Below are 27737 nucleotides of genomic sequence, written 5' to 3'. Positions count from 1 at the left end.
GAAGCTAAATTAACTGTAATTATTGCCAGTCTTAAGCCAGCAAACCGTTTATTTTGGTTGTTTTATAGCGTACATGTTGTCAGTCCCGTATAAAAACATTAAACGTACGATATGCAATATTTTACACGCAAAAATATAAAACTGCTTTGTGAATGAAGATGCACTACCCCGGCACGCTGTACACGCTTAGCCCGCCAGGTTACAATGTTTGTTTTTTAACCCTAGATATCATTAGCCGTAACACTTAGGTGTAGAGTATCTTTTGTTTTGCGATTTACCCTACTGCTTCCTAGCTTGTACACTTTTCATTAGATTCCGTATATCCGTCTTAATCTTTTTGAACGCTTTCTTATCATCCGGCGTGAGTCCCTTCAGATCGACGAATCCGAGCAGCGTTTCCACCGACGTTAGCGCGGTCTGCAACTCAATCCGTCGATCCTCGCCTTCGTCGCCTGAGGCGTCGTCGCTCTCGACGGCATTTTCTCTCACTTCGGTAAACTCTACTCCCACGTCTACATAATCTTCAGTCTTGATACCTGCCGCCTCGTTAACGTCTATCCAGTTCACCATCATATTCTGCTCCTCGTGCTGCTCCTGTTCCTGCTCCTGCTCCTGCTCCTGCTGGTGGTGGTTAATAACGTCAACCTGCTCGATCGGAGCGACATGGTCGAACTGCTCGACTTCTTCCACCTGCTCAATATCGTCGGTAAACTGTATGATTTCCTCCACCTCCTCGATGTCGTCATCCATGTCCTCCACCTCCTCCACCAGGTCGGTTTCGTGATCAACCAGCATCATCCCTTCGACGCTGCTGGCGTCGACGATTTCGTTCTCCACCACGTATTGGTCCGTGTCTGTGATCAGCTTGTCCCAGGCATTCCTTATCGCTAGCGGTGTAATTTTGGCCCACGACTGCTCCAACCCCAGCATGGCGTCCTCCATCGTTCGATTCTTAATGCGTTCCGTCGTTTCCGTCTGCAGCTGCTTCAGCAAATCGGTCCGATAGTTCCACTTCAGCAGCGATACGATGCCCTGCTGCATCGGCTGTACCAGGTTGGCGACATCGGAGGGCAAAAACTTAACCACCATACAGCCGTCCGCGGACCGCAGCAAACTGTCCGTAATGTGGCAGGGCGACGTGTCTAGGATCAGTATGGCTCGCTGCGGCAATCCTCTGCTGGCCAGAAATTCGCGCACCTCCGGCACCCACTTGTACTCGAACCAGTTGCGAAAGATTTCCTTGCTCGCCCAGCCGCTCTTCATTTCGTAGTAGTTTACGGAGGTTTTCGGCTCCGACTGTTCTGACCAGGGACATTTGGTTTTCCCTATCACGGTCAGGTCTAGCTTGTGCGTGCCGGCCGCATTTGTGCAGCACACTACGGTTACGCGCTCGCCCGATGAACTCGTCGTTTGCCCTTCCTGGCCAGCAATCTTGGACGGTATCGATTTCCAGTACAGGCCCGTCTCGTCCGCGTTGTAAATCTGATCCAGCAGGTAGTCCTCCTTTTGTATCAATTGCTGAAACTGGTACTGAAACGTAAACGCCGCCACCGAGCAGCCCGTTTTTGCGACGGAGTGCGAGTAGACGCCCGCGATGCCGTATCGCTGTTTGAATCGGCTCAACCAGCCGGCCGAAGCGTTGAACGTGCCCTTCAGACCCAGCTGTTCGTGCAGCAGCTTGGCTTGCTGGATGCACATGGCGCTCGTGACCGGTATACCGGAGGCACGGTTTTCGTTGTACCATCGGAGCATGCTCTCGTCCAGCTCCTCGAACGAGGACACTTTCATGCTTTTCCGCTTGATCGGTCCCTCGGACGATTCACAGTTCTGCACAAACTTTCGTATCTTCTCCTTCTGCTTGATAATGTCACGCGCCGTCTGTTCGCCTATTTTAAACGATTTGGCCAGATTCTGGGGCGTTTCGCCGCTCTCGTGCCGATCGATCAGGCACAGCTTTTGGTCCAGCGTAAGCATAGTCTTCTTCCGACGCCGTAAGATGATATTTTCACGTTCCATTGCTGCCGATTGCTGGGCGGAATATGATAGGAAATTAAAAGTGTGGAACAATTCGCGCAACATTGCCAAGTACGACAAACTTACTCAAGTGTTTGTAAACTACCCCAAACCAGCGTATCCAAAGATGCTTCTCGGGTTTCTGCCCCGAAGTATTGACCTAATTATCTACACGTTAGCGAATCAATTGCTTGCTGAAACTGGATTTAAATATTATTCGCAGCAAATTTACACCGAATCGTTTTCATATCCGTTAAAACAAACCACGGATAATATGTATTTGGACCGAATAATCGGGGATTATGCGAGATGCAATATTTTCCTCGCCAAGTGCGTCGTTGTTTACGTTTTTGTTTCGTTTGTGGTGCGATGCACTGACGTTTTCCCGCTAGCTCAAGATGAATAGAGCAGTTTAGCGAGACACCCTGTAATATCGAACACAGGTAGCGAAAAATAAATAAATTTTGTAAAATGAAGCCAAAACTTGATGATGAATGTTGGAAATGAATTCTACAAGTTTTTTGCTATCATTTACGTTGCACACAGAACATCTATTACAAATTCAATTGATTATCTTCAAGGTGTATGCGGTGCGTTTGCATATGCAAACAAAACGATTGAATGAATGGATGATAGTTTGTAATGAAAAACAACCGACATTTATTTAGAAATTAATATGAGAATTAGTGTTCACATGAAAACCACGTCAAATATCATTATTTATCGTTTCATTGCCATGGGTCGCTTTTTGGAGCATTTCGCGAAATTCCATTTTCGAAACATCACATCGACCAACCGTCAACGCTGCCTGTCCAATCCGATCCGAGCGCATCCCGTTGTGCGAACGCTTGTCAACCGCGCTGGGCAACATGGCCGACGCGCCACCATTTTCGAACTCGAAAGGTAGCGAGGACGACGCGTTTCTTTTTCCTCCATCGAACCGGGCGGTGAAAATTGCTTCCAAGCAGCTCCAGTGTGGCGTTTTCCGGTGTGCAAATGTCGCTCGAATCGATCGCAAGACCGATCCGGTGCTAGATGCAGCGTAAGTGTACGGTTTGCAGCTGAAAAAGCCGCCTTTTCCCCAGGGGTGTCCGCCGTGTGTGTGCCGCTAGGCTGTGTCTCGAGGTCATCGGTAGGCCGCGGCGGTTTTCTTTCCATCGGTGTCTCCCTACTGTTCTGCTGCTGCTGCTGCGTCGGCCTCGTCGTCGTCGCGTCCGGTGCGATGCCGATCCGGTTTTAATGGTGGCAGCAGTAGCCGCGTCGACGGTGTGTGAGTGCGTTCTCGACTGTGCGTGCGAACCATTTATCACCCAGCGCTAGTGACGCTCGTGGGTAAAATTGAACACGGCTAGCATGAATTGAAAATCTCGACGACAAGACGACGACGCCGCCGTCGCCGCCGTGTGCGAAAAAGTTGTGTGCTGCTGGCGGTGGCCTGTGCGCGGTATTGGTTGCCAGAAATTAAAGGTGAAGTGAGTCTCTTTCTCACCCCTGGCGCTCTGTGGTGTTTCCGGAACAACGTTGAAGCATCGCAGAGAGGAAGCAGAGTAGGAGTGAAGTATGTGTGCGTGTGTATGTATGTGTGTGCGTGAATGTGTCATTTTGTGTGTGTGCTCGATGGTGAAAGGAGGAACGGAGCGTCGGCTTGTCGGCCACACCGCCGGCGGTGGAACAGAAAGGCTGCTGTGGGGTGGGGTGGGGCGGTGCCAAAATCACCGGGACCCCAGTGAAACAGACCGGGAACCACACAGTGGATGTGTATAAGACCGCGCGCGCTCTCCACTGCGTCTGTGGCCGCGTGCGTGCAGTTGTGTGAGTGTGTGCGTCAGCTTTTCGTGCGCGCGTGTGTGTGGTGGTGTGTGGCGCTCGATGGCTACTCTGCCAAAGGCAACGCGAGATTGTCGCGCGCGTCGATTGCAAAGCCACTGCGAATAGTAGCAGTAGCAGAAGAAGAAATAGCGAAGCGAAAGGGGCATGAAAAGCGAATCAAGAAACAACGCCTTACCCTCCGACTACCTTCCATGCTCCCCCACCCTCTCTCCGCACCATTCCCGCTGTAGATCGCAGCACTCTGTGTGTGGAGCACAATCGGGCGGCGCGATGTTACGATTTTCCCCGCCTGTTCGTGCGGCGTTTGTGTGTGTGTTGATTCTTTTTTTTTGCTAGCCGCGCTATATAAAGGTGTACCTGGCTGGAATGGTATGGATAGCAGGACCGTTTCAAATATTCTAAACCTCCTCTTGCCGCTTAACCTTCATCAACATCATCATCATCATGATCATCGTGCCTATGCTCATGCTCACCATTCCTGTTTTTGTGCGATCACCCCGCCAACGGGTCGCCGCAAACAAGAAAGAGACGCGGAGGAAGAGAACGTTTTAGTTTTCTCTCCCTTCTTTCGCTTCTCATCACACCCTGAAGGTACCTTCCAGTTGCCGTCGGGGTTGGTTTGGCCAGAAGGACAGGCAACGAAAAAGGTGCGCTACATTTCTTTTTGCGCGATGTGAGTGTGAGGGTGCGCGTGTACGTGCGTTTGTGAGTGTGTGTGTGTATGTTTGTGTTTGGAGCGCATAATGGAAAGTGGCTACTTACCTACGATGGTGGTGATCGTAAAGAGGCAGAAGAAACGGAATAAGATGTGTGCGCGGCGGCGGTGTGCGGGTGCGCTGTAGTGAGAAGCGAACCTTATTTTTCACCTCGAGTACGCGCGTTTCCATCCCCCTCCAACCCCTTCCTCTCCGTTTCATCTCATGCTTTGTCTGACCCTTACCCCCGTCTGTTCCCGTCGGCACGGGCAATCATCGGTTTAAGGTTACGCGCGATTGTTTAAGGAAGAAAGGGTGAGCGCGTGCTTTTGCGTCGTCATTCTCATTATTTGCGAATGACGTTAGTTGATTTTATTGCTGTTGTTATTGTTGTTGTTGTTGTTAGCTTAGGTTTGATGATGATGATGCAGATGATGATGATGATAATGAATGCATATGCATCATGTTTTGGGTGCGTGATGCTTGCGAGATTCGGTTAAATGCAAATGCACCTTCCAATGCATCAATAATATCAGCTAATTCGCGGTCATGCCAGCTTTCCTCAGGCTTACGAGACATAGTTGAATCACGCTGCGGGATAATTCAGAGTCCTTGCTATGCGTGCGAAGAGATCGAACAATGTCCGAGCTTGCTGTTACATTTCAGTATGTACACGACATTGATATCATAATTATGGGTTGGCGTGGTGTGAGTGAAATTGTCAATGGTTCCAATAGGCGCGTGGTGTCCCTCGAAGCGACAGCTAGAAAATCAATGTACAGTAAATGCATCCTAATAGGAAATGGACTTGAAATAATGTGTGTATGTATGGGTGTGAGTGTAATCAGATAAGATCGACGCTCGTAATTGAAAACAGTAAATCCAAAGAAAGGCACATTCATATGGACTTTGTCAGCGTTTGAGCATAGACTGAACGATTGTGAGCTGTTTAACTCAATGCGCCGTAGCCAGACTAAAGTAATCGATAATACGACTATAGCACATTACGGAAAATAATCGATTAAATGTCCAACGGAAAGGAGGAATGAAAGGTAAGTTTACCGCAATTATTACAAATATTTTGATAAATTATTCTATCATTCATCTAGGCTTCACACCAGGCTTTGTGTCGTTGATGCTCTTTATCATGTGGCCAGCGATTGCCGGTTGGATAGTATAACAGGTTTTATTTTTGTTGTGCTATTTTCGATTTCACTTTACATAAAGATAGTGCTGGGCTGGTGTTACACGTAAGAACGCTCGTTCCCTAGAACTGTTGGTCAGGCCGGGTCAGACAGTGGACATTTTCATTGTTAATCACCAGTCCGAGGACCCATTTCCTCCAGAGCGATTGACGGTTGGTGGTGTGACAATTTGCATTGTGCAAATGATGCGCGCACACGTGGTGGTGCCGAGACCAGAACCGGATTCCGGCAGCGGCTATCAGCAACACACACTCCTCCGGCGTTCAATCGATACTGCTGCAAACAGGTGCGCAACCGGTAGAGGACTCCCTCGCCCAAGGATGCAAATAAATAATCTGTCTCGCTCACTGTGCGGCTATGTGGTGTGTGGCACGGAATGATTTTGATTTAACACCATGTAACTTGCCGCATTGCCAACACCGTCCGTCCGTTAATGCCTCTGATACGCGTTCTGGTGGTGTGTTTGTAAAAATAAACGACCTCCTGCTTCGGGCCACAAGCCACCACCATCCCAACCAACCGCACACACACACATACACATCGGCTCACAGCATCCTACGATCGAACCCGGATCCCTCCATCTCCAGCCGGTGTGTGTGTGTGTGTGTGGTGAAACAAGCCGCAGAAGAAGAATAGCACGAGGAAAGAAGGTTAAAAAAATAGCGTCACTCTTTTATTTTTTTATTTTTTTGCTCAACATCAGCTTACACGCTGCTGCCCTTTCCCAAACTCGCCTTTAAAGCCAGCAGCGCCCCAGCACCCTCAGTTTCATGGAGTTAACTTCTGTCTTTCTTTCAATTCCGTGCGGTTTCTCGACCGTTTTTTTATGTATATTTCGCCCAGTTTTCTACTCACTTCCTCGTTCGCTCGTGTTGTGCTGTCTCCTTTTCTCCCTACCGCGCACGGCATCGCAGTGTGTGTGTATGTACATGCTACAGAGCACCGGTTTTGTTGAGCGCGCGGGTTGTTTCCTGCCTGGAGAGAGAGAGAGAGAGAAAGAGAGAGAGAGGGGTGCTGACGACGATGATGATGGTTTCGATGCGGGGTTGTTTTCGTCTTGCCACACTCTTTCTCCTCATCTTCTTTGCCACTGCCTTCCTCCCCCTGATCTTCAACCCCCAACCCCCCACCTCACAAGCCACCATCATTCCAGCCGGTCGCGGCTTTTGCATTTTGACCCAAACTCCTCCTCCTCTCCGCTGTGTTTGAGCTTCTCTGCCGTTTCTTCTTTCGCTTGTCATTTGGTTACTTTTATTCTTTCTTTCTTTGAAAGCTATGGAGCATTATGGAGCAGGCAAGGGAAGGGGGGAGGGAGGAGGGATGGGGTTATGTTTTTTTTTTAGCAAGCGTGATCAATGTGTAGTGGTAGTGAAGGGTGGAGGTGAAATGAGATGGGTTGTGTGTTGGGTGGGGGTAGTGTTGTGGTTCGGGGGGAAATGGAGAAGGGTCGCGTTGGGTCAGACCCACTGGCCTGGCCGTGTCCTCGGCTTCTAGGTGATGTGTTGTAGGCGACTTATTTTTCTTCTTTTTTTGGTACAGCCCTCCTCTCACCCGCGCGGAAGGGAGGAAAACACACCCATAAACACGTAAATCGGTTTCCTTTTTGCTCCCTCCATTTTGCTCTTCATCTAGGCTCGTTTCCTTTTTTTCATTTTTTGTCGTTGCTTCTTTCGCTTTTCTTTGCTGGAGGTGATTATTTTCTCTTCTTTTGGGTTGTTCTGTCTTTCAATGCCGCATGAATGTTGCTTGTGTCTTGTCTGCTGCTGCTGCTGCGCTGCTGTGTCATCGTGGTGGTTTGTACTGTGTGCCCCCGCCGGAGGGATGTGTTGGATTCTTATTGAGATTGTTTTTTTTTCTGTTTCGTTGCTTCTACTGCTCTTTACCACCACAGGGGGAAACCCATTTTACAAACGCTTGTGATATTATGCTCTCTGTGTGTGTCTCTCTGGTTTTATGCGATTGTATGTTTTTCTTTTCCGTTGCACACCTTTTTCAAACGCTTTTGGCTCTTCTTCGTGCGTGTGTGTTATTATTGTTAGCTGGAATGGTGGAACAGCTAGAGCGATATGGAGCAGCTAGAACGTTCAGGAGCGCGCAGAGTGTGTTGTCCGCAGGGTGTCGCTGGGCGCACATAATTTTATTCATTCGCTACTTTGTTTGGCCGGTTCGTCTAACCCCCGTTGTTCTGCCTGCTGGATCATCTGTATAGGCGTAACAGCCAATACGTTCTGCCAATGGAAGGGAAATGAAAATGCCTCCGACGTGTGCGTCCTCGAGTCATGCTTTCAAATTCTCACCCCCCGCCTTTTTTGTCCATTTGTTTTAATTGCTTCAATACAGCGCCACCGACACACTGCTTCTGCCCCCTTTCTTGTCCGTCTGGTTTGCTGCTGTTCACTGTGCTCTGCTCTACGAGCATACCGATTATCATTGTGCGAGCGATAGAGACTCCTCTTCTCCTCGCGCGGACCGTCCGTTGGAACTGTGCTGCGGGGCTGGAGGGGGTGGTAAAAGGAAAGAAACAAAAAAACAAACGCAACCGGACAGCAGCAGCAGGCAATCGCCGCCAATCTCTTGCCGGGGTGCAGAAGCGCCACAACCAACCGGCCGGCCATTTGCATTAATGCATTCGCGATTTATGCAGTGGTACCACCCTCCCCCCCACCCCATTACTCCCCCTATCACATCGTTTGTTTCTCTGTGTCGCGTCTTTTCTGTACTGCAATCGCGCGCGCATTTATGTGTGTGTGTGTGAGTGTGTACGTGCACGCGCGTGTTTCCCCATTGTCCATGCGTTGTTGTTGGGGTTGGGTCGCTTCGATTTTGGGGGATGAATTTAATTTGGTCTTTCAGTTTTAAAAGTTTTGCGGACAAACCTTAGTGGGGTAAAATTTAATTAACTCTCTCTCCCCCCCCTTTACGTTCTGTTTGTGTGAAGGTCAAGGGTGTGTGTGTATGTGTAACTCGATATGTTAGTAAACCGATTAATAGTCGGTGAGGGGATGGTTGTAGGCGAGGGAGGGTTGGTTTGGATGGAAAATGGAGCTACTCGTTCCGAATAATCGGATGGATTACCAACACGTGGGTGTTTCTTTTTGGATCGTAAAGCCGTCGATTTGAGATCGTTTTTAAGGCCAGATTCGCAAACCCAACAGTGCTAAAGCATTACATTTGTGTGCCTACAGCGATGGGTAAATTAACCTATAAGTGTGTGTATTTTATACATGTATTGAACTACATTTGATCAGTTATTACAACATGATATGCATCCGATTCGTTTTTTTGTTCATAACTTGTTGGTATGAACTATTTTTGTATTTTTGTGCATTAGCTGTGAAAAATCCTACTCCTGCGGGGTGTTTAGTTGCACGTACAATAAATTACTTTAAGCCACTTTTCAACAACATGATGGCCACCACCTTTCCAACACTGCTCCAAATGCGAAACCACCCCTACAAAGACACTCAATCCATCGCAATTGATTTTAGGTCCCTCGTAGTTCGCGTGGGTTTTATGCTGACGTGTTTCTCGTCTCACCCATCCATTTCTCCTCCCTGCGGTTGTTTTGGGAAATAATTAAAATTATCGATTTCGTCCTAAAACACCATCCCTCCCGTTTTTGTTGTGTTGTCGTTGGACAATTTGGCGTACATCCGCTCTAGCTCGGTGCTTTACATGTTAAAGATTCTGCGCGCCACCCTTAGGCGGGAGCACTGCTGCGGTCCTATGAATAATTTTACCTTTTAGCAGAGGCCAGCCGAGGGGAAGGCATGGCGATGGGTGGGGAAAAATGCGCACACACACACACACACGCACGCGTGAAGAGTGAGTCGATTCCGCATTGCATATTACAGATACACAAATTGATGAAATTGCCATCGAACTACGACGCGCCTCGGCTATCCGTCCTCCCTCCCCCGCCCTGCTGTCTCCACATATCCGGGGCTGAACGGTGCCAGCTGTGGGGCAAAGGGATTTGGAGCCGATCCAAGAGTGAATGCTGTGCTGCGTATGGCAGATTTTCTCCTAGCCAGGAGCAGGAGGCGGAGGGGAGCTATATGCGCACGGATGTGCTCCCTCCCACCACCGTCACCACCACGTTCCTTTTTCAATTCCGGTCACCACGTGCTCGTGTTTATCCGAAGGGACAGTGAAATGGGTTGGACTCACGGCTCCTCCCGGTCTCCAACCCCCGGGGCATTCGTCCGTGACTGCTAAACCATACCCAGAAGAAGGTCGAAAGGACGAGGGAGGAGGGGACCGTCGTTGCATCATTGCAGTCACAGTTCGTTATTTGCGTGTGCCCCCGGCCCCTGTCTCTCTCAAGCTGCACGTGACGGCCCCTTTTGGGTGGTGGCGTGGAGGCGGTGGCGGGGTGTGATGTATATCGATTGGCAAACGTTTGCAGGACGGGGAGAGGATGCAGTGCGGCGCCCGATTGGCCGAGAAGGAGGACGAGATGGAAGCTCTGGGTGGTGCGGGGGTAGCTCTGAGGGAGGATCTCTTTGTTTCATCTCGAATTGTTCATCCTTTTGGCCCACACACACACATACTCTCTCTCTCTCCACACCATCGTTCCGGGGGAAAGCATTTCAGCACAGTGGCTGTTTTCCGGATCGATGCGAGGGCATTTTTGATGAAATTTTACTTATCCTCTGCTGTCTGTCCGTCCAGTGTCCGTGTGTTTGTCTGTATTTGAACGATGCTTTATGGTTGGGCACAGTTTTCCACCGCTCACAAAAATGTGTTTTATGTGACAGCCGTTGGTGTGTTGGAATGGCCGTTGGTTCTCGTTTGCAATCAATTTCTGCATCGATATTTAATGGCACCGTTTACATCGCAAATGAGTTGAGCAATGAAATGACGGGGAAATGGCGGTAATAAATCAATCATTTTCATTTTAAAACATTTCATCGATCTTTGCTGGCTGCGGTTTGAAATATTTATTTCTGTTTTTGTATTTTGCTCGTTCAAGGATGAATTACGCAACAATGTTTAAACGAACTAAAATACAAAAAAATATAGCCACCTGATGTCAAATGTAATACACTTCGTGTAGTTGAAAATATGCTGTTAACGAACAGTGTGTCGATTGCACGCGTTTAAATTCGGTATCTGTTTCCCTCTATGCAGCGCTCCACAAAGATACTTCTACAGAGTTCCGTATTTAGACGATCCCTCCCGCCGTTTGTGGCCGTGCTGGGGTCGTCCGATATTTTTACCTGTCCCTGTCGTCACGGCAGTGTGCGTACGTAAAAGATATTTGCATGCGCCTACATCCACATTCTACAGCTCTATTCCTCTTGTTCTGGCGTGCGGCTGGCAGCATCACACGCTTCCTTTCCTCCTCTGAGCGTTAGCAACAGCCGGAAAGTGTGAGTATATGATGTCGCCGGGCACATCTGGAGAAGATGAAGTGAGGATGATGAAGGTGTGGTGTGTGTGTATACCGTTATGTACCGTTGTGTCGAGACGGGCAAGCAAACACACACGACGTGCTCTCTCTCTCTCTCTGTGTGTTTGGCGCACTCACGAAGAAAGGGTGCACGGGCCCTTTCTATCCTTTCAGCTTTTCATGCTTCACTTCGCGCTCTGCTGTGTGCTAAAACCCACCCGACCCGATATGTAAAAGGGATGGGAATGAACGTTACGAGAAGGCACACGGTGTGTGTGTGTGTGTGTGTCTATGAAATGGCCGGGGCGCATAGAGACGCGTGCAATCAAGGCGACCAAGACAAGACTAGGGGAAGCAGATGCGTTGTGTAGCATAAAACAGCACAGCTCTGGCTTGACATGGAGAGGGAGGAGGGTTTGGTGCACGGTGTAGAGGCCGGGCGGGAAAAACCAGATGCCGAACGGGTTAAAGTGAAAGGTGGTTTGAGGACAACGAGCGAAAGAGAACGCACATCAAAACCAGACACACCCGGGAGTGTGTGAACGAGGAGACAGTTAATAAAAGAACAACAAAAAAATCACACAAGAGTGCAGAACGTTACATTTTTACCTGTGTGGTGCTACGTTTGTTGGTTTTGATGTGGTTTTTATTCTATTTTCCACTGCTGGTTGGTCTCCATCGTTTGTGGAACGCCTGGAAATGGAAAGAAGACCTTTGATTCTGTTTCGCGTATGAACTCTCTTCCTCGTTCTGCCCGTCACAACGGTCCAAACTGGTCGTAACCTTTTTTCCCTCTTTCGTTCTTTCTGCTCACTCGAACTGGAATGAAGAACACCGGCAAATTGTAAACCGAGGACGAGCTCCTTCCCTTCACAGCACCGTACGAATGCTGGAACATGGAGATGGTTTCGTTTGTGTTTCCAAGGTGATGATTCTGGAATGTACAGTTGTGGGTGGATGTACTGTGAAGAACCGAGAGCGCACTGGAGAAAACATGCAAATCCGGGAACGGAGAGATTGGCCCAACAATTTTTTGGGAAGTTTTTTTTTTCGCCAGAAGTGTAGTTTTCATTGAAACTTTACTGGATGACGGCTATTTTTACATGTAAGAGAGCACAGCACTGTGTCTCCAGATTAGTGATGTGCTCTCCGGAGCTTACGGAGGCATCCGGAGGTGTCCAGAAGCGTCCAGAGGCGTCCAGATGCGTCCAGAGGCGTCCAGAGGCGTCCAGAGGCGTCCAGAGGCGTCCAGAGGCGTCCAGAGGCGTCCAGAGGCGTCCAGAGGCGTCCAGAGGCGTCCAGAGGCGTCCAGAGGCGTCCAGAGGCGTCCAGAGGCGTCCAGAGGCGTCCAGAGGCGTCCAGAGGCGTCCAGAGTCGTAGTCGCACGGAGACCGGGTCGTCAGGGGTCGGTCAGAGTCTACCGGATTCGGAGTTATCGGACGACTCCGAACTACTCCCTACTACTCCGGACAACTCCGAATGACTCCGGATGACTACGGACGACTTCCGACGACTACTGATGACTTCAGACGACTTCGGACGACTCCGAGCGGTTCTTGATGATTTCAAACGGCTCTGGATGATTTCAAACGGCTCTGGATAATGCTGGGCGGACCTAAATTCCTCGTTCGGTTCCGAAATTGTCGGAGTCGGATCGGAGTCGACACCAGATTTTTGCTAACTTTTCCCATCACCACTCCAGATGCGAGCGCTGTCGTTACTGGAAACTGGACCAGGGAATTTAAAATGTGGAAAGAGCATTCAGCAAGCAGCGTAGGTCAGAAGTAGGTCTTAGAACGACTCTATAACATATCCATCATAAGTTGAAGCTCAAAATAGACCGTCTCCTCCTAGCAAGGACTGTGACTATCCGGCTACGTGGTACTCTGAATTAGTCTCAAAACGTATATAGGCCTGGCATGTCCGTGTAGGACGTTACGGCAAATATAAGAAGAAAACCTTGAGTGAAATAATTAAACAATATTATTCTTAGCCTTAGTTGAGTGTTCAACATAACGCATTTTCGAGATAGATTCTAGCAATTCTATCCTCAGCCACGAGCATCCCTTCCGCGAAAATAATGTGGCTTGCAAGTGAACACTGACCTTTCTTGACGCTCATTCCACGAGGCAGCGCAGCATCTTCCTAACCTCACTCATCGTAACGACTGCAGCTCGCAACTCTTTAAGAACGTTGCACCGCCCTCTCCCACTCGCGTGTTTTAAGCATTTCGACCCACGATGTGCTCGTTATGTATGCGCCTTTCTATTTCCATGCCTGTTCTGTAGGTGGCGCGCGCGGTAGTATGGCTTGTTGTGCGGTACCATTTGTACAGTTTCGGAGTGGAAGCACAAGACGACAAGAAGGCGCAATGTTGTTGCGTTACTCACGATGGGAATGCGCGAGATGCATTTAACCTTCTTCCACCACCTGCCACGTCCTCACTACTGCTTGGCCGTTTCTTGCGCACCGTACGTTTCCGTACGTTTGCTGTTGCTTCCCTTCGGCTGCTTTATGCGTGTCTGCCGGAATCTATGGAACGTAATTTTAACCACATTAAAGTGGGTGAAGAGGAAACACAAAGACAGGATAGAGGAGCGGGGTCGCTGGGAGCAAATGGCAAGAGAGGACACAGACTGGCGCTGCAGCGTCGAGAGAGAAAATGCAACGCTTCTCCTCCCCCGTGTGCAGATGGAGAGACTCCATTTGCACAAACTGTGTGCACACGAGCGTGCCTTGGTGTGTATGTCGTTGTCGTTCTCGTTGCCATTCCTTATCAACCAAGCGGCGCTGTTTGCTGCCGGACGGGCTTCACCCACAGACCCCGACGGTTTGACGGTTGTTTAACTGTTTTGGTAAGGAAAATGTAACGTTATCTTGCTCGCAATTTAACACGCCGCTCCCGTAAGCCACCTCCCTCCCCCACTCACCCTATGTGCCCTATGTTTGCCAGGCAACGCGTTGTGTTGTCGTTGGGTGAACGTGTAATAAAAGGCGGGCAAAAATAAGAAAAAAAGTACAACGGCTGAACTTCAAACAAACTTCTGGGGTGCACTGGGGGATTGTGGGGAACAGAAAATATGTGTTTTAACCTTTGCGAAATTATTTGCCCCAGCTTAATGTCGGTCATTTCATCTTAAAACACAATTTTTTGTAATGTATAAGTAAAACATTTTAGGAAGTGTATTATACTCATTTCATTCATCTTATCATCAGTATCTTTTCTCCCTCCCTTACATTCCTGCCATCGTTTAGTAATATTGTCATTCGAGCATATATATATATATTTCAACCTCTTATCGATTTTTCAATTGGCCGAGAAAAAATGGCGCAAAAGACTCTTGTTTTCTGCTTTTCTTCCTGTGCTGTGCTTTGCGATAAGGAAAAAATCAAACGATTGAAGTGCGTTATGGAAAGGGGGCGTGTGGTGGGGTTGGGTACCATATTTCCCGAGCAAAATTTCCACCTCTTCCAATGTGGGCGCTGTTTTTAAAGTCGAGGGAAAATGAAAATGTTTTCCCATTTCACTTTAAAGCCATCAACACTAAATACGGAAGAAAAATAAAACGACCGAACCGTCGATCGCCGCCTTCTCCCGCCCGGCCTCATCTCAAATTATCAATGCCTGGAACTAATCTGCCAACGGCAGGCAGTGAAGCAACCGGAACGGAAAACTTCATCACTTGTTTGTTTGTGTGTGTGTGTGCGTGTGTGAGTGTGTGAGCCCACGCGCTCGCGCGTGTGTGTGTGCATCAATAGGCAAAATGGCGAAAAACGATTTATAAATAAATCTCATTTTCCACCCGAGAACCTAAATGGAAAGAAGCACGGCGGCACCGGTCGCTTCTTCATTGCTGCCTCCCGCACTTCCCATACAGCAACCGGCAGCACCACCAGCAAGCACATGGGAAATTGGTTTCTCCGTTTTTCATCCTCCCAAATGCTCTCTGCTGCCCCACTTCACAACCGTCTGCCGTTTTTCGCAAAGAAGAGCACGAGAAAAGGGTGTACCGGAGGGGGAGGGGGGATGCCGTGCTTGTTAAAATTTAGGGCTATTTATGCTGAAATGCTCACCCACCGCATTTCCACCACCCCCACAGTTACGGTTCAATTTTAAACATTAGATCGTTGTTTCCCTTTTTCGCCGGCCGGCGGCTGTGTAGTGCCACGGAGCCGCGCGTCAGAGTGAGTCGCCCCGCGCCCGCACACACACAGCACCCACCCCTTGCTTCATTTTATTCGCCTGCTAAGCTAATGATGATACACCCCCTTCTCTGTGTCTCTTCCTCATGTTTCACTTGTGCCGGAGAAGTCCCTTATGATGTGTGTAGCCCATAGCAACCTTCTATCCTTAAATCTTGTCCGCCTCTCCACTTCACGAACTTCGGTCGGAATGTCCAAAACGACGGTGTGTGTGTGTTTTCACTCCCGCCTGAATGATGGGTAAAATTGAGCGCGCGAAATGAACGCGCAAACACCACACGCCGACGGCAGAGGGAAGCCAGTGGCGCTGAGATGCGCGCAGGAGAGAGGGGGCCTTTTCTTCTTTCGTTTTCCAACGGGACAGTGTAGTAGTGCATCTCACGTGATGAGCTGAGGGTGAAATAGGGTTCAAACCCTGACTCTGGTGTGGCTGGGTGCTGGAGCGGGGCGGGGCGGCGGCAGCGTGTGTTCTGTTCACTTCCTCGTTGCTAAAAGGTGATACTACAGGGAAACAGAAAGAGCGAGAGAGACATATGGGGGATGGGGTTGAAAGAAAAGGGCAAGAAGACTTCAATTAGCGTGCAGGCAGCAGGAGACGAGCGCGCAAGAGAAAAGATGCTGCAGTTGCAGAAGGAAAAAGAAAAACGTTCGCGCTCTGTGTGGGGCGTGTGTATGTGTGTGTGTGTCTGCATTGCACTTACTCTCATAAGAAAGAAAGAGATGCTGAGATTCGATTTTAGAATCATTTCAAACTGGTTCGATTGCATGCGTTTCGGATGACGCAGGGAAGCGAATGGAAGCTGGCTTGCGCTGGTGAATCGAACAGTAGAGCGAGAAGGAGAGGAGGAGAAGAAGAAGCGGCGGCGGCGGTTGTTATTGGAAGAAGGGGTGATAAATAAAAGTGGAAGATAGCGGTGTCCAAACACACAGTTACAGCAGCAACCAGCAACGAACAGTGCGCAGCATAGTTATACGCGCGCTGTGACGGGGCTGCGTGTGTCCAGCAATGAGCACAAGGGTCTCTCGAATCCAAGCCTCGTGCCTTCAGAACATGATGTGATGATGGTGGAAGAGGAAGAACAAACGGGCATACCTCGCACAGAGAGGGAGAGAGAAAGAGAGATAGTGCGAGCAAAGAAGAGTTAGGAACAAGACGCGGTACGATGGAGAAACCGGTTTTTCCGCGACAGGCGCATCACCGTGTGTCGCTCTTCCTCCGTCCGCCCAATCGCTAACCCCTTCCCATCCATCCTACCCATCCCTCCCATGCATCACAGACAAATTCCCTTCCCTGGTTCTTCCCACCCGTGTTCAACCCTCTCAGCGCCAAGACAAGGGACGACGACGACGCTGCGATGACGGATACGTTGCCGACTGATGGTCGCGGTTTTTGTTGTTGTTTTCGAGCTTGAGTGTGTGTGTGTGTGTGTGTGACTGTATGTGTATTACTATCACGCGCGCCCGCTCCCAACGGGAAACGCGTGTGCTGATGCGTGCGCGCCTGCGATTGCGGTGGCAAAGAACGATGGAAGGGGAAGAATGTTTAAAATCACTATTTTATTTAGCTTGCCTTTTCCTCCCACTGCCCTTCGCGTTGTCAGCTTTCCCGCCCCTCTGGACGTAGGTGATGAGAAGTGAGGTTACGTGTGTGTGTGGTGTGTCCGCGTCATTTTTGTGTTACATTGAAAGGTGCGCTTGTAGTCCGCTTTCATGCGATTACGACCAGCAGTAGCAGACGGCGGCGGCGGCGGCGGACGGGGAAGCGGGACCAGCTTTTTGTTTGTGAGACACACACTCACATGCCCTGGGGATGGGATGAGTGAATGATCGCTAAAAGGGATGAAGGGGAGGGTAGATGGGAACGATGGAAGCACCGAACACCGAAGTAACCTTTTAAGTGGTTCGATTCTGTGCGCCTCGTGGATGGGGGGGAGAGAGGGCGAAAGGGGGAGGGAAGATTGAAGTCGCGCGTTTCTTTGGGATCAGTTTACCTCTCCCGCGGTCCTCTTCTGCGTTGCTTCCCCGCGTGTGGGCAATTATCGATTTTATTTCCATTTTAAAGTTACGGGTTTTGAAGCGTTTATTGAGCTGTTGCGTCTGTGTTTCTTTTCCCCCGTTCTCCGCACAAACGAGTGATGATGATGCCCGTGTGTTATTGCAAGCGTTTAAGAAATGCATTTCAGCAGGGACAGCACAGCAGCATCCATATTGGCTTTTTTTTTTTTGGTGGGTTGGGACGGGATGCGATGTGATAATGATCAAGATTTTTTCTTTCGCTCTACCAAATCGTCGTCCGTCTCCGTTCCCTCGTCGTGCCGTAAAAGAGGAAGGACCTATTTATTTACCCTTCGTTTAGGATGCTGGTCTCTGGTTTGCTTCAGGCGGTTTAATAATTCACTAAATTGTGTGTCCGTCCGTAACGCCCTTTTCCCGCAGGGAATAGAAAACGGTGGAGTGTAGTTTGTTTATTTGTTGTTTTTCCGCCTATCATTTCCAACTGCAACTTACTCCCATAACCCTTTGGAGTGCGTGTGTGTGTGTTCGACTGCTTATCAGCTTACAAGACGTGATTGGAGGATGGGGAGAGGGACGGGCGCAAGTAGGAGAGGCGCAAGTAGGAGACGACGGTCATGAGAGTGTTTGGAGCACTTTTGTTGCATTTATCTCGCTCATCCTCCCATGCTTGTTATAATCACTACCACACCCCACATGTGTGACCCCCATTCACCTCCTCACCAAAATCACTCGTGTGTGTGTGTGTGTGTGTGGCTGTGTGCGGCTGCCGGGAAGCGCCACGAGGTGGCAAGAAATAATCAGCTGCAAACAAAACAAAGCAAGGAAAAAACACATTGCGCGCGCGCTCTTATTCGCAATGCTTCTGGGGCCAATAAGCATTTGTGTTTTGTTGCAAAATCACCACCGCACACCGATGATGTATGGGAGTTCCTTATCTCCAGATGGCTTTCAGGGTGGAATTGCCACGGCTAATGCCGGAGGGGAGGCGGTAGGAGCTTACGAGGAGCATAACACATCGCGCGAGTGTGTGTGTGTGTATGATTCGCCACAAACTTAAAAGACACAATTGTCGATTGCCAGTTTCTTTGATGAGCGCAGACGCTTTTCTCTCCGAAGACTTTGTCTCCTAAGCTCTATTTACAGCGCACACATGGATTGTGTAAGAGCTTGGTCTAAATCACCCCTTCTCTTCCCCTCCTCTCCCACCCGGGGGTGTTAGTTTCGTTATCATCAGCTGTGTGTCTGTCGGTAATGACTTACTGGACTGGGTCTAATTATGGTCGTGGTCCCTCTTTTTCTCTCCGTTTCTGTCGCTACATCAGCGACATCATTTATGTGTGCGCTAGACAAAGCTCCTTCCTTGTTGTGCTCGCGATTACGATGTGTGACGGTTGATATGGATCCGTTTTTTGTGTGTGTTCGGCATATATTTTGCTTTTTGTTTTCACTGGAAATCATTGTTTTGGCGGCTCAAATGCCCTTACGGGAGATTAAACGATGTATTGTGTATGTGTGTGTGTTTTTTTTCAAGTTCAACTTTTTTAGTTCCATTTTATGTTATTTAACGTAATCAATTATGATGTTATCTGTTTTGTTATTTGGTACATTGCAAAGAATTCAAAATCCATTCTGTACGACCCTGGAATTTGGAATAGTGACCTAGCTCCATACAAAAGTTGAAGTTACAGTTAGTGGTACTGAAGTTATAGGTATAAGATCTTGGCCAATTAGCCTTTCATCAATTTGTCTGTTTTCTATATGGTTTTAATAACGATTTTTTTCTCTTTGGTTCTTTTTGTTACAGAATTTCATTGCTCCTTTCCGCACTTCTACTAATTTTAAGGTAAGTAAGCGTACTAATGGGTCAATCAGAATAAGAAATGAATTGGAAAAATTAGATCCTTTAGTGTTTCTTCTCTTGCTGTATGCCTAGAGTCTGTCATTCTACGACTTACACCTCATAAAACATTGCCCGAAGTACTCGGTGCTTGGTGGTGGAAGCGTTTGTTTCCCTCATCCGTCGTTGGCAAAACGCGTTTGACTCATTTTTAGTGCCCTGTGTAATGGTGTAGAAAATAACCTCGACCTCGCACAAAACGAAAAAATAAATAAGACACAAAACGCCACCAACCGACCACCGCATGGTCTCGAACCTGTGGACACGCGCGCGCGATGGTGGTGATTTATTGATTTTCACCTTTTTGCGTTCACCTTCGCGCGAGGCGTGTCACCACCACCACCACCGAATCCCTTGACCGAGCGTTGCTTGATGGGGGTTTTTTTTGGTGAGTGGAATTGGAAATGGAACAGCCGGGCCACTCACTACCCCTTCATGACCCACAAGCAGCAGGACAGCAACCCTCAAAGGTGTGTTTGGTTGGGAGCTTATGTAGTGGGAAGATGGAAGGAAGACGGGCGACTGTGAATGTAAGCATATTCGTTCGTGGCCATCGTGTGGTGTTTGTCTCTTTGGAGCAGTTTTGTTTCCCCTCTCTTTCTCGCCGTCTTACTTCAATCCGTTTCCGGTGCGAAAGAATAAAAAACACGCGAATAATGATTGTTGGTTCCCGCGAGAGTGAGAGAGTAGTGTCCCATGACCACAGAATAGAATGAGACAGTTTGAGGCTGTTGTTGTTGGGTTGGGATGTTTGTGCAATTATTCTTGCTCTTCAGCTTCAGCGGCCAGCTCGCTCGCGTCCGTCTGCGGCGCTTGTTTTGCGTGACGAGACGATACTTTTGTTCGCAATAACCCCCTCTTTGATGTGTTTTCATCCCCTTCAAACCCCTTCCCCCTCCTCTTCAACCATTGCCATTGCGCACGTGGGACATATGGGTGAGGTGTGGCGGTGGGTGGTGAACAAGAGTGATTTTAATATTTAATTTCGAATTGACCGCGGAGGGACTGAACGAAGGGAGCAGCTCAATTTATCTACCCGCGCTGGTGCGGGTGGGTGGTGCAAAATTTGGGTTATACCTTTTAAAAGGCGCTCATTACTCGTAAAGTGCTGGTGGATCCGTATTTTTTTTGGTCTAGAAAGGACACATAAATGGACAAATTCGAAAAAGCATTGCGTTTTGATGTACATCAAAGTGTGGTTATAATAGCAAATTGTACATCAAAGCAGGAATTGAAAAGCAAAAAACAACAACGATACACGGTCCCGTTTAAGGGAAAGTTCGCATCGGCGGAGGTACTGGCAATGCTTAAATGCTCCAATCGACTTTGAAGCTGCTCGCTCTGGGCGTCGGTCGTTGGGTCGCTGGGTGAAAAAAAAAACGGAAAGGAGCGAAATGGAACAGCGCAGATACAGAAGAGAAATAAATCGGTGCAGCAACATCTTTTCTATGGTGTTTTTTTTTCTTTTTCTTCAATACCAACGCTTTGCTGATCCAGTTTTTAAGAGATCGGCTTGGCGTGTGTAGCTGATGCAAGAGCGCCCAAGAAAATCGGAGGAAGAAAAGCCGCAGTAAGAAGAAAAGTGGCCGACCCCAAGCGATGTGAATTTTTGGATGCCATTTTATTTCATTGTAGATCGGTCTTCCTTCCCACCGCCGCCAACCAAAAGCCCATTTACCCTACGCTTCTCTACCCATTCGCCCCCGGCCCTTCTCGGGGTCAGCCACTCCCACACACTTCCTCCAGCGCTGTCTACCTGCTCCCCCCCCTCCCTCTCATGCCTGTCTGGATGATGTTGTGTTTTCCTTTGCTTTTGTTTGCCCCCTTACGTGTTTCGTTCGCGGTCAATTCTTTTTCTCTCTCGCTCCCTCTCGCTGAGTGTCGATTTGCTTTTTGCTCTTGCCTTTGGCTAAACTCTCCGCATGTGTATAGCGGCCCCGGCTTGGGGCTGCCGGCCCACACGAAACTGTATAGCCTCCTTTCCGCCGCGCTGCCATCATTATCCACGGGGCCCCGCCGACATCGAACTCTCTTTATGCTGCTCTTCCTCCGTGTTTCTTTCGGCATCGTTCGGCTCCCTTGCGCGGCGGTGCGCGTTCCTTCCCCCGTTCCAGCCGCGCGTCATAAAATCACAACGCGCCTTGGTGTGTGCCCATATTCGATACGCTGCTGCTGTTGCTGTTGTGGCAATTCACGGTGTTTGCGCTGTACTTTTATGGCCGTAAGATGGCCAAAGAAGGCTGGAACGGACCACGAACCTCTGGAGATCGTCACTGAGCAAGACTACGTGTGTATGCGCGCGCGTGTGTGTGTGCTGTTGTGGGTTGGATGGCGCTGTGTGAAGTGAGTCAGTAGCGAAGGGATATACCGGTGTCCGCGGTGGTGTACAATCATTTCTGTTCATCCCTTCCGCGCAATGCTGCTTCGGTTTTCGGTCTCCGGTCGCAGCACTGGCTGCTGGCTCTCTGCTTCATTTACTTTTCGCTTCTTCGATTATCATGTTTCTCGATCGAGCGCCGGGAATGGCAATGGTGGTAGTGCCTTCTCTCGTTCCTTCTGTCTCTCTCCGCTTCTCTCCCTTGGTCGGTGTCTTTTTGCGACGCTTGTGCGCTTGTTACATATTATTCGTTCGCTGCTGTTGTTGTTCACCTTCCCATTTTCTCACCACCTTTTTGGGGGGAGAGCGTTGCTGGCGTTTTTCTTCTTCTGTGTGTTGCTATTTTCGTTACGCATTCATTGCCATTGTTTTTACCACTGCCACCAGTGTGTGTTACCGTTTTTTACCTTCTGCAGCGCCGTCACCACACCAGTGCAGACAGCGGCAGGATGACGTGGAAGTTTGTGTCTCCCGCACCCTCAGAATCATCCACCGGCACCCGCACCGCTTCACAAACCGTTCAGTGGTTTGCCTTTCGTATGCTTTTGTTGTTTGTGACCGATTTGCTGTTGCATTTCATGATTCCAATGGCTATTTGTTGCTGTTGTTGTTGATGCTCCCTTTCTCTCTTCGTTCACCTTCAGCGATTGTTGCTTCCATTATTATTCACGACATGTTTTGAGTGGTTACTTGTTTTATATTTTGTTTGCTGGGTTGGGTAAATTTTATTTTTTCATGTTTGCTGCGCGCTCTGATGCTGGTGGTGGTGGCGGCGGTAGGGTTTTGCTTCTTCTTTCGCTGCTCCGTTACGTTTTGGTTTGACAAGTCTTTTATGGCAACCATTTTTTTTTATTTTATTCATAACTCGTCCATTCGGCGTGGCGCGAAAGCATGATGATGATGGTTTTACCATTTTCGCAATGCGCGTACTCGTTTTTTGGGAATTGATAACTTCTGTTGTGTGTGAGCAAGTATGGAAGGGTCGGAACTGTATATATCTGTAGCAATACTACGTAATTGGGGAAATGGTATCGCTTTACAGTCTGTTCCCGAGTTACGCGGTTTGTGCGTTCCCGAGGAATCCGCGTAACTCGAATTTCGAGATTTTCAGTCAAATGACATTTGATTACTCGATATTTTTTTTCAATTTTGTATTTGTATACACTTAGTCATTTATTAGATACGATTCGTGCAAATCATTCTGATATTTAAATTAAATTTTTACTGCATTGGACAATTCTTGGAGCAAATTGCACTGATTTGACAGTTGATGTGTCAAATCAAGAAAACCGCGTATCTCCGAATCCGCGTAAGTCGAGAACCGCTTAACTCGGGAACAGACTGTAATCAAGTCTGTACATTGGATTTATGGTTTCGCTTGAAGGATGAATGAAACTAAAGCAGTGACTAAGCACTGCTTATGTTCCTAAAGTACATTATTCTCAGTAGTTCGATGAAACTTGCCGCTTAGAAGGTGGCAGCTACTCAATCTATTGATCGTTCTTTTGTTTATAGTTAGATAACAGAGCCGAAAATTCATTTTATTTTCCGTTCGCAATATTCTACCCTTAACATCTAACTGTTATGAGGTACTAGTTTACCACGTGAAGCGGTATGTCAACTACTTGGTCAAGATCTTTAAACATATTTCTAGACAGCTAAAGCTGGCTTACGTTCTAGAAGTTCTACGAGCAAAAAGGCTACTTTTAATTATTTTGAAGATGTATAATTCTAGTTCAAAAATACGTCAAAAAATATGTGAGAGATTCTCCTGTCATAAACCATTTTCTATCGTTGCATAGATCTAACGCAAAAATACGAGAAACCGATCTTCCCTTTCCTTGCCGAACGTGTTTCTCCTTGTGGATGACAAACGTTTGCACGCTTTGATATATGTCACGTTCTGTTATTGCGCCCTAACGCCCCTACCCTGCCCCCACCGCAACTACTAGCATTGTGTGTGGCTGTCGTCGTCTTTTTTTTTTTGGTTTTCCCACCCCCCATCGTGCTTAGCTTGTCATCGTCGGGTGCACTAGCTCAGCGACTTTTTTCCTCTCACCACCCGCGGCCAGTGCGCGTTGTCACCAAACTCCTCCACCCATTCGTCATAGATCGGCGAAACACTCGAAACACAGCCAGCAACCCCCCACAGCGAACATACAGAACAAGAGAGAGAGAGAGAGGAGGTGTCAAGCATGAAGGTAGAAAGGAAACCCGCGCGTCGTGTGTGTGCGCCGTCCGGTTCGTTGAGCGTGTCGGTGGGTCGGTCCCCCGGGTGGTGGTGGTGGCTGATAATGGAGGTGGGGACAGCAACACCGATAGGGGAGCGTCGTGTGTGTGTGTGTGTTTGTGTTCCGTTTTGACTCGGCTCAAGGTTGCTGTGTACTTTGCACGAAGTCGAGAGACCTTGTTCCGAAGGGCATCCGAGGACGCGGGTTGACGCGTTTTTAAAGCCAGCGACGTTCAACGAAGGCGGAGATGCTTTCCTAGTTGTGTTGGTTGTTTTTCTTTGCGCTTTCTTGATTGCACCACAGACACACAAACGTCGTGCACACACGGATCGTGAGTTTTGCTATACTCCGCTTATCGAACCGGCAACGTACAACAGCAGCATCAGCATACTGATAAGCAAACTACTGAAAAGTACGCGGGGCGGCGTGAGTAGTGGCATGCTTTCGGGTGAGCTTGAGAAAATAATAGCTCATCACTACTGTGGAGGGAAGTAATGAAACGGGCCCACCACTAAACGTGCATCGAATGTGGTTGTGACATAAAAATGCACTTTTGGTTCTCATTTTCATTGGTATCATTGGCATTGGTTTCTTTGGTATTGCTTTAATTTGTTGCAATATTTCTGCTTTGGTTAAGGAAATATTATTATTTTGATACAATGCTTCTCATGAAAAACTCTTCGGCTGCTATAACTAAAAAAAAGCCTCTCATCGCACGTCTGATTGAGTCTAATTAGCTTGCCAGCAAGAGAAAATACAGTGGAACACCTCGTAACGAGTGCCCCCTTATTACCATATTCGTATATCAAGCAAATCTAAATGCAAAACAAATACCCCTCTTAACGAGTAGAATCTCGCATAGCGAGCAATGTCATTAGTCTTCCTGATGCCTTTTTTTATTGCCGATGTGAAATCAATATCACGATCGATTAATATTGAGCATTTCTATAATTTTGCTTATCGCTTAGTCAACTGAGAGCTTGGTTTTCTATGAAACTATTGCCAGGAGCAGAAGTATCCTATATCTTTGTGATGTACAAGTGTGTCCAATAAAATCGATAAAATCCAAATGCCCTAACATCTGACCAACGAATTCTTTCTAGACATAAACCGATAAACGACCGTTTAACATTTTATTTTGCAGCAGTGCAAGCGGTGACTTGAAACTGCTGACTCAATCATTGATTCACTTACTTTTTTGAATCCGCTGTTTTGATCATTCAACACTCTTTTAATGAGAATTTAATGCCCATACAACAGTACATGCTTTTAGTGGACACGTCACCGTTGAAAACTGTGTTATTTACAGGTCTGCTCAACGAGAACAGAAGAAGAGTGTGACTAAAATTTGTCACAGCATGTCCCCACCCATAATTCGCACGTAGCATTTGGTGTTACTTAGCACAACAGATGAGTTGCATCATGTTCCGCTGCATTCAGGTTGGTAGTAGGGGGACAGACAGGGAGGAAGAGGGTGCGTGATGCATTTCGCACTTTAGCATGTGTAAATTGTATGGCTGTATAGGGATGTGTACATTTCTCATCGATATCAATCGATAAATGATTCCGATCGTGTAGCACACAGCCAGTCAGTCAGTGTGTGAGTGATAGGTGTACGGAGAAAATGGAAGCTGCCTGCTTGCTCATCAACAATCAGGAACAGTGCGGCCTGTCATACACTGTTGTGTGTCTCCAGTCTCAGTCTAGCATTGCGTTGCAACGCCATTATCATGCATTCCAAGATTTCTCTTCAGAGTTTTGGTTTGCCAAAAGCGCAACTGCAAGGGGATGCTTTTGCAGCGCTTGGCTGTGTGTAAGATGCGCCGTAAGATGACCATTCTTCACAATGTGTGTGTGTGTGTGTGGGGCGACTATTAGGTCGGGAGCTGTTCGGGTTAAAAATAGCTTCAACGATGTTTGTATATTTAAATAACATCTGCGTAGTTAGCATGGTGTGCCTCTCTACCTCCCTTTTCGGATTCGGTGGCAATTGAGAGAGGACAGTCGCGCTGGTGGTGGTTGGCGAATGACGACTGGGGCTGAAGGGGGGGGGTTGTCGTTTGCTCAGTTTGCTTCTTCTCCGATCTTGGTTGGGTGTACCGTGTGCCGCGAGAGCTGCCTTTCCGCAGATCATAAAACTCAAACACGATCACCCCGATCCTCAAGAGCCAAGCCAACCGAACGAGCATGTACCACCCGTGTGTGTTGTCCGCACGCGCTGGCACCATCTCAAGCCTCTCGCCACCCATCGCGCCCCCGGAGTGTGGTGCGCGGTTATTGACGTTGCCAGCGACATAAATATTCAACCGGCGAAGAAAGACCAGACGACCCGGCAGACAATGACCGCCGGTGCTTCTCTGCTGAAGGATTTGTAACAGAAGGATGGAGGGGGTAGGTGGGAGAGTGTAACGCTTGTTTTTGCGCTGCACATTCACACAGGGCACACATACATACACTGCAGTAGTGGATAGCGGAAAATATGAACTAAATTTAATACACCGAATGGTTGTGAAAATCAGCGCAGCAACACTTCGATGTTGTGTTTGTCTTGCGGATTTTCTCCGCGCCTCGTGGTGGTGTTGAGATTTAGTTTTGTGAGATGCGATCGCTTTTCATTGCATAGGGCTGCATAGGCTGCAGCGGCAAATGAGGGAAAACGATTGTAAATCAATTTTATTAATAACTATTTCCTGCATTGCTAATTCAGTGACGTATTGCGAAGCTTTTTCAGATGATTCAGCTTCAAAAGATGAACAAATATTGTTTGCAGTTTTTCCGATTTCCGCAACGTGTCTTACTTTGATGCCGAAATATAAAAAAGGGAATTGCTGCTCTTGTTTTGCTAAATCATTTGATGAGTTTCATCACTAAACGCGATAATAACGCGCACAATTGATCGTACTTTAATCGCTGTTTAAATGTTATTTTCCTTTTTATCGTGTAACCAACGCCGTCTGTCAAACAACCCACAATAGTATTTGTTGTTTTGATGGTCGAAAATATCGTCGTACATATCCGTCACGCGGAAAATCTGACGAATGCAAAACACATCGGTTTAAAAAAAGTTTTCACTCTCTTGTCTGTCCCCTCATTTTCCCCTCCCAACAGATCAAAAACTGTATTTTACTGCTTCCTAATGCGAAAAACCCCCGCCTTGCAATCAACGTTGTTGCAAACAAAGCCATGACCTTTACGTGCCACCCATCTCTCTATCTCTCTTTCTCTCTTTCCTGAAAAAACTCAAACCGATTTCTTGTTCCGCGCCGTCGCCCGTGTTTATTTCCGTTTTATTTTCCAATCTTTTCGGCCCCAAAATAAACGCACAACAAACGGGTTGCACCAACCAGCGTTGTCTCATTACGGGGAGCCCGGATATTTTTAAGACGCCGCCACCACTGCGCCGCCCTGTTTTGTTGTGTTGTGCGAAATAATAAAATCCGGTCGTTTCATTTACGAAATTGGCTTTGCTGCTGTTTTTTTGTTGTTTTGTTGTTGCTTCCTCGCCAGCCTAAAGAACATCTGATCGCGTAACGTGTGGTGCGTTTGCCGCCGTTTTACTTAACCCCTCTGTCTGTACCTCCCACCAATACACCCCATACTTTTTTTGCGGGATATGTGTGTAGTGCGGAAAGTGTTTTGTTTTTGTGCACGGCTCGATTCACCTGGCAGACCAAGCATATACATTATTTTCATCGCTTCGGTCAAGCCCCAAGCCAGTGGAAAGACTCCGAACGCATTCGGGGTGGCGCATCGTTGTGTAGCGGCAAGCGACGAAAACGGTGCGTCAATTGAGAAGTGGTGGAGCATTTCAGGGCAGAGCAGAGGAGAGGGTAGGCAACAAAAAATGAAAAGTATGCAAAAGTATTTCGCCCGCA

The 27737-nt window shown here is 48.1% G+C and overlaps 2 protein-coding genes across 51 annotated transcripts in view; one reads left to right on the top strand and one right to left on the bottom strand.

Moving 5' to 3' along the window:
• Positions 1-14: 14 nt before the first annotated feature.
• LOC1269486 (jerky protein homolog-like) lies at positions 15-2392 on the bottom strand. Its single transcript, XM_061649802.1, has 2 exons — positions 2101-2392; positions 15-2028 (listed from the first exon to the last, which is right to left on the bottom strand). Exon 2 carries the CDS (start codon positions 2014-2016, stop codon positions 280-282), a length of 1737 nt encoding a protein of 578 aa, XP_061505786.1. The 5' UTR covers positions 2017-2028; positions 2101-2392; the 3' UTR covers positions 15-279.
• A 476-nt stretch (positions 2393-2868) lies between these two features.
• LOC1269481 (C-terminal-binding protein) overlaps positions 2869-27737 on the top strand; it is a 46409-nt gene continuing 21540 nt past the window's right edge. For 11 of the 50 annotated variants that reach the window (XM_061651298.1, XM_061651287.1, XM_061651304.1 and 8 more), the window contains exon 1: positions 2869-3055. The gene's annotated coding sequence lies outside the window, so the exon portion shown is untranslated. Of the gene's footprint in view, positions 3572-5337; positions 5591-19161; positions 19201-27737 lie in introns of all 50 variants that reach the window. The other 39 variants (XM_061651295.1, XM_061651275.1, XM_061651261.1 and 36 more) reach the window with 18 other exon arrangements.

The sequence above is a fragment of the Anopheles gambiae genome, chromosome 2 (genome assembly GCF_943734735.2).
Source record: "Anopheles gambiae chromosome 2, idAnoGambNW_F1_1, whole genome shotgun sequence".
Taxonomy (NCBI): domain Eukaryota; kingdom Metazoa; phylum Arthropoda; class Insecta; order Diptera; family Culicidae; genus Anopheles; species Anopheles gambiae.
This window is presented reverse-complemented; position numbering and strand designations above follow the sequence as displayed.

What these genes read in the sequence shown, in the direction of transcription:
- LOC1269486 (XM_061649802.1), bottom strand. Translation starts at nt 2,016, where the DNA reads ATGGAACGTGAAAATATCATCTTACGGCGTCGGAAGAAGACTATGCTT.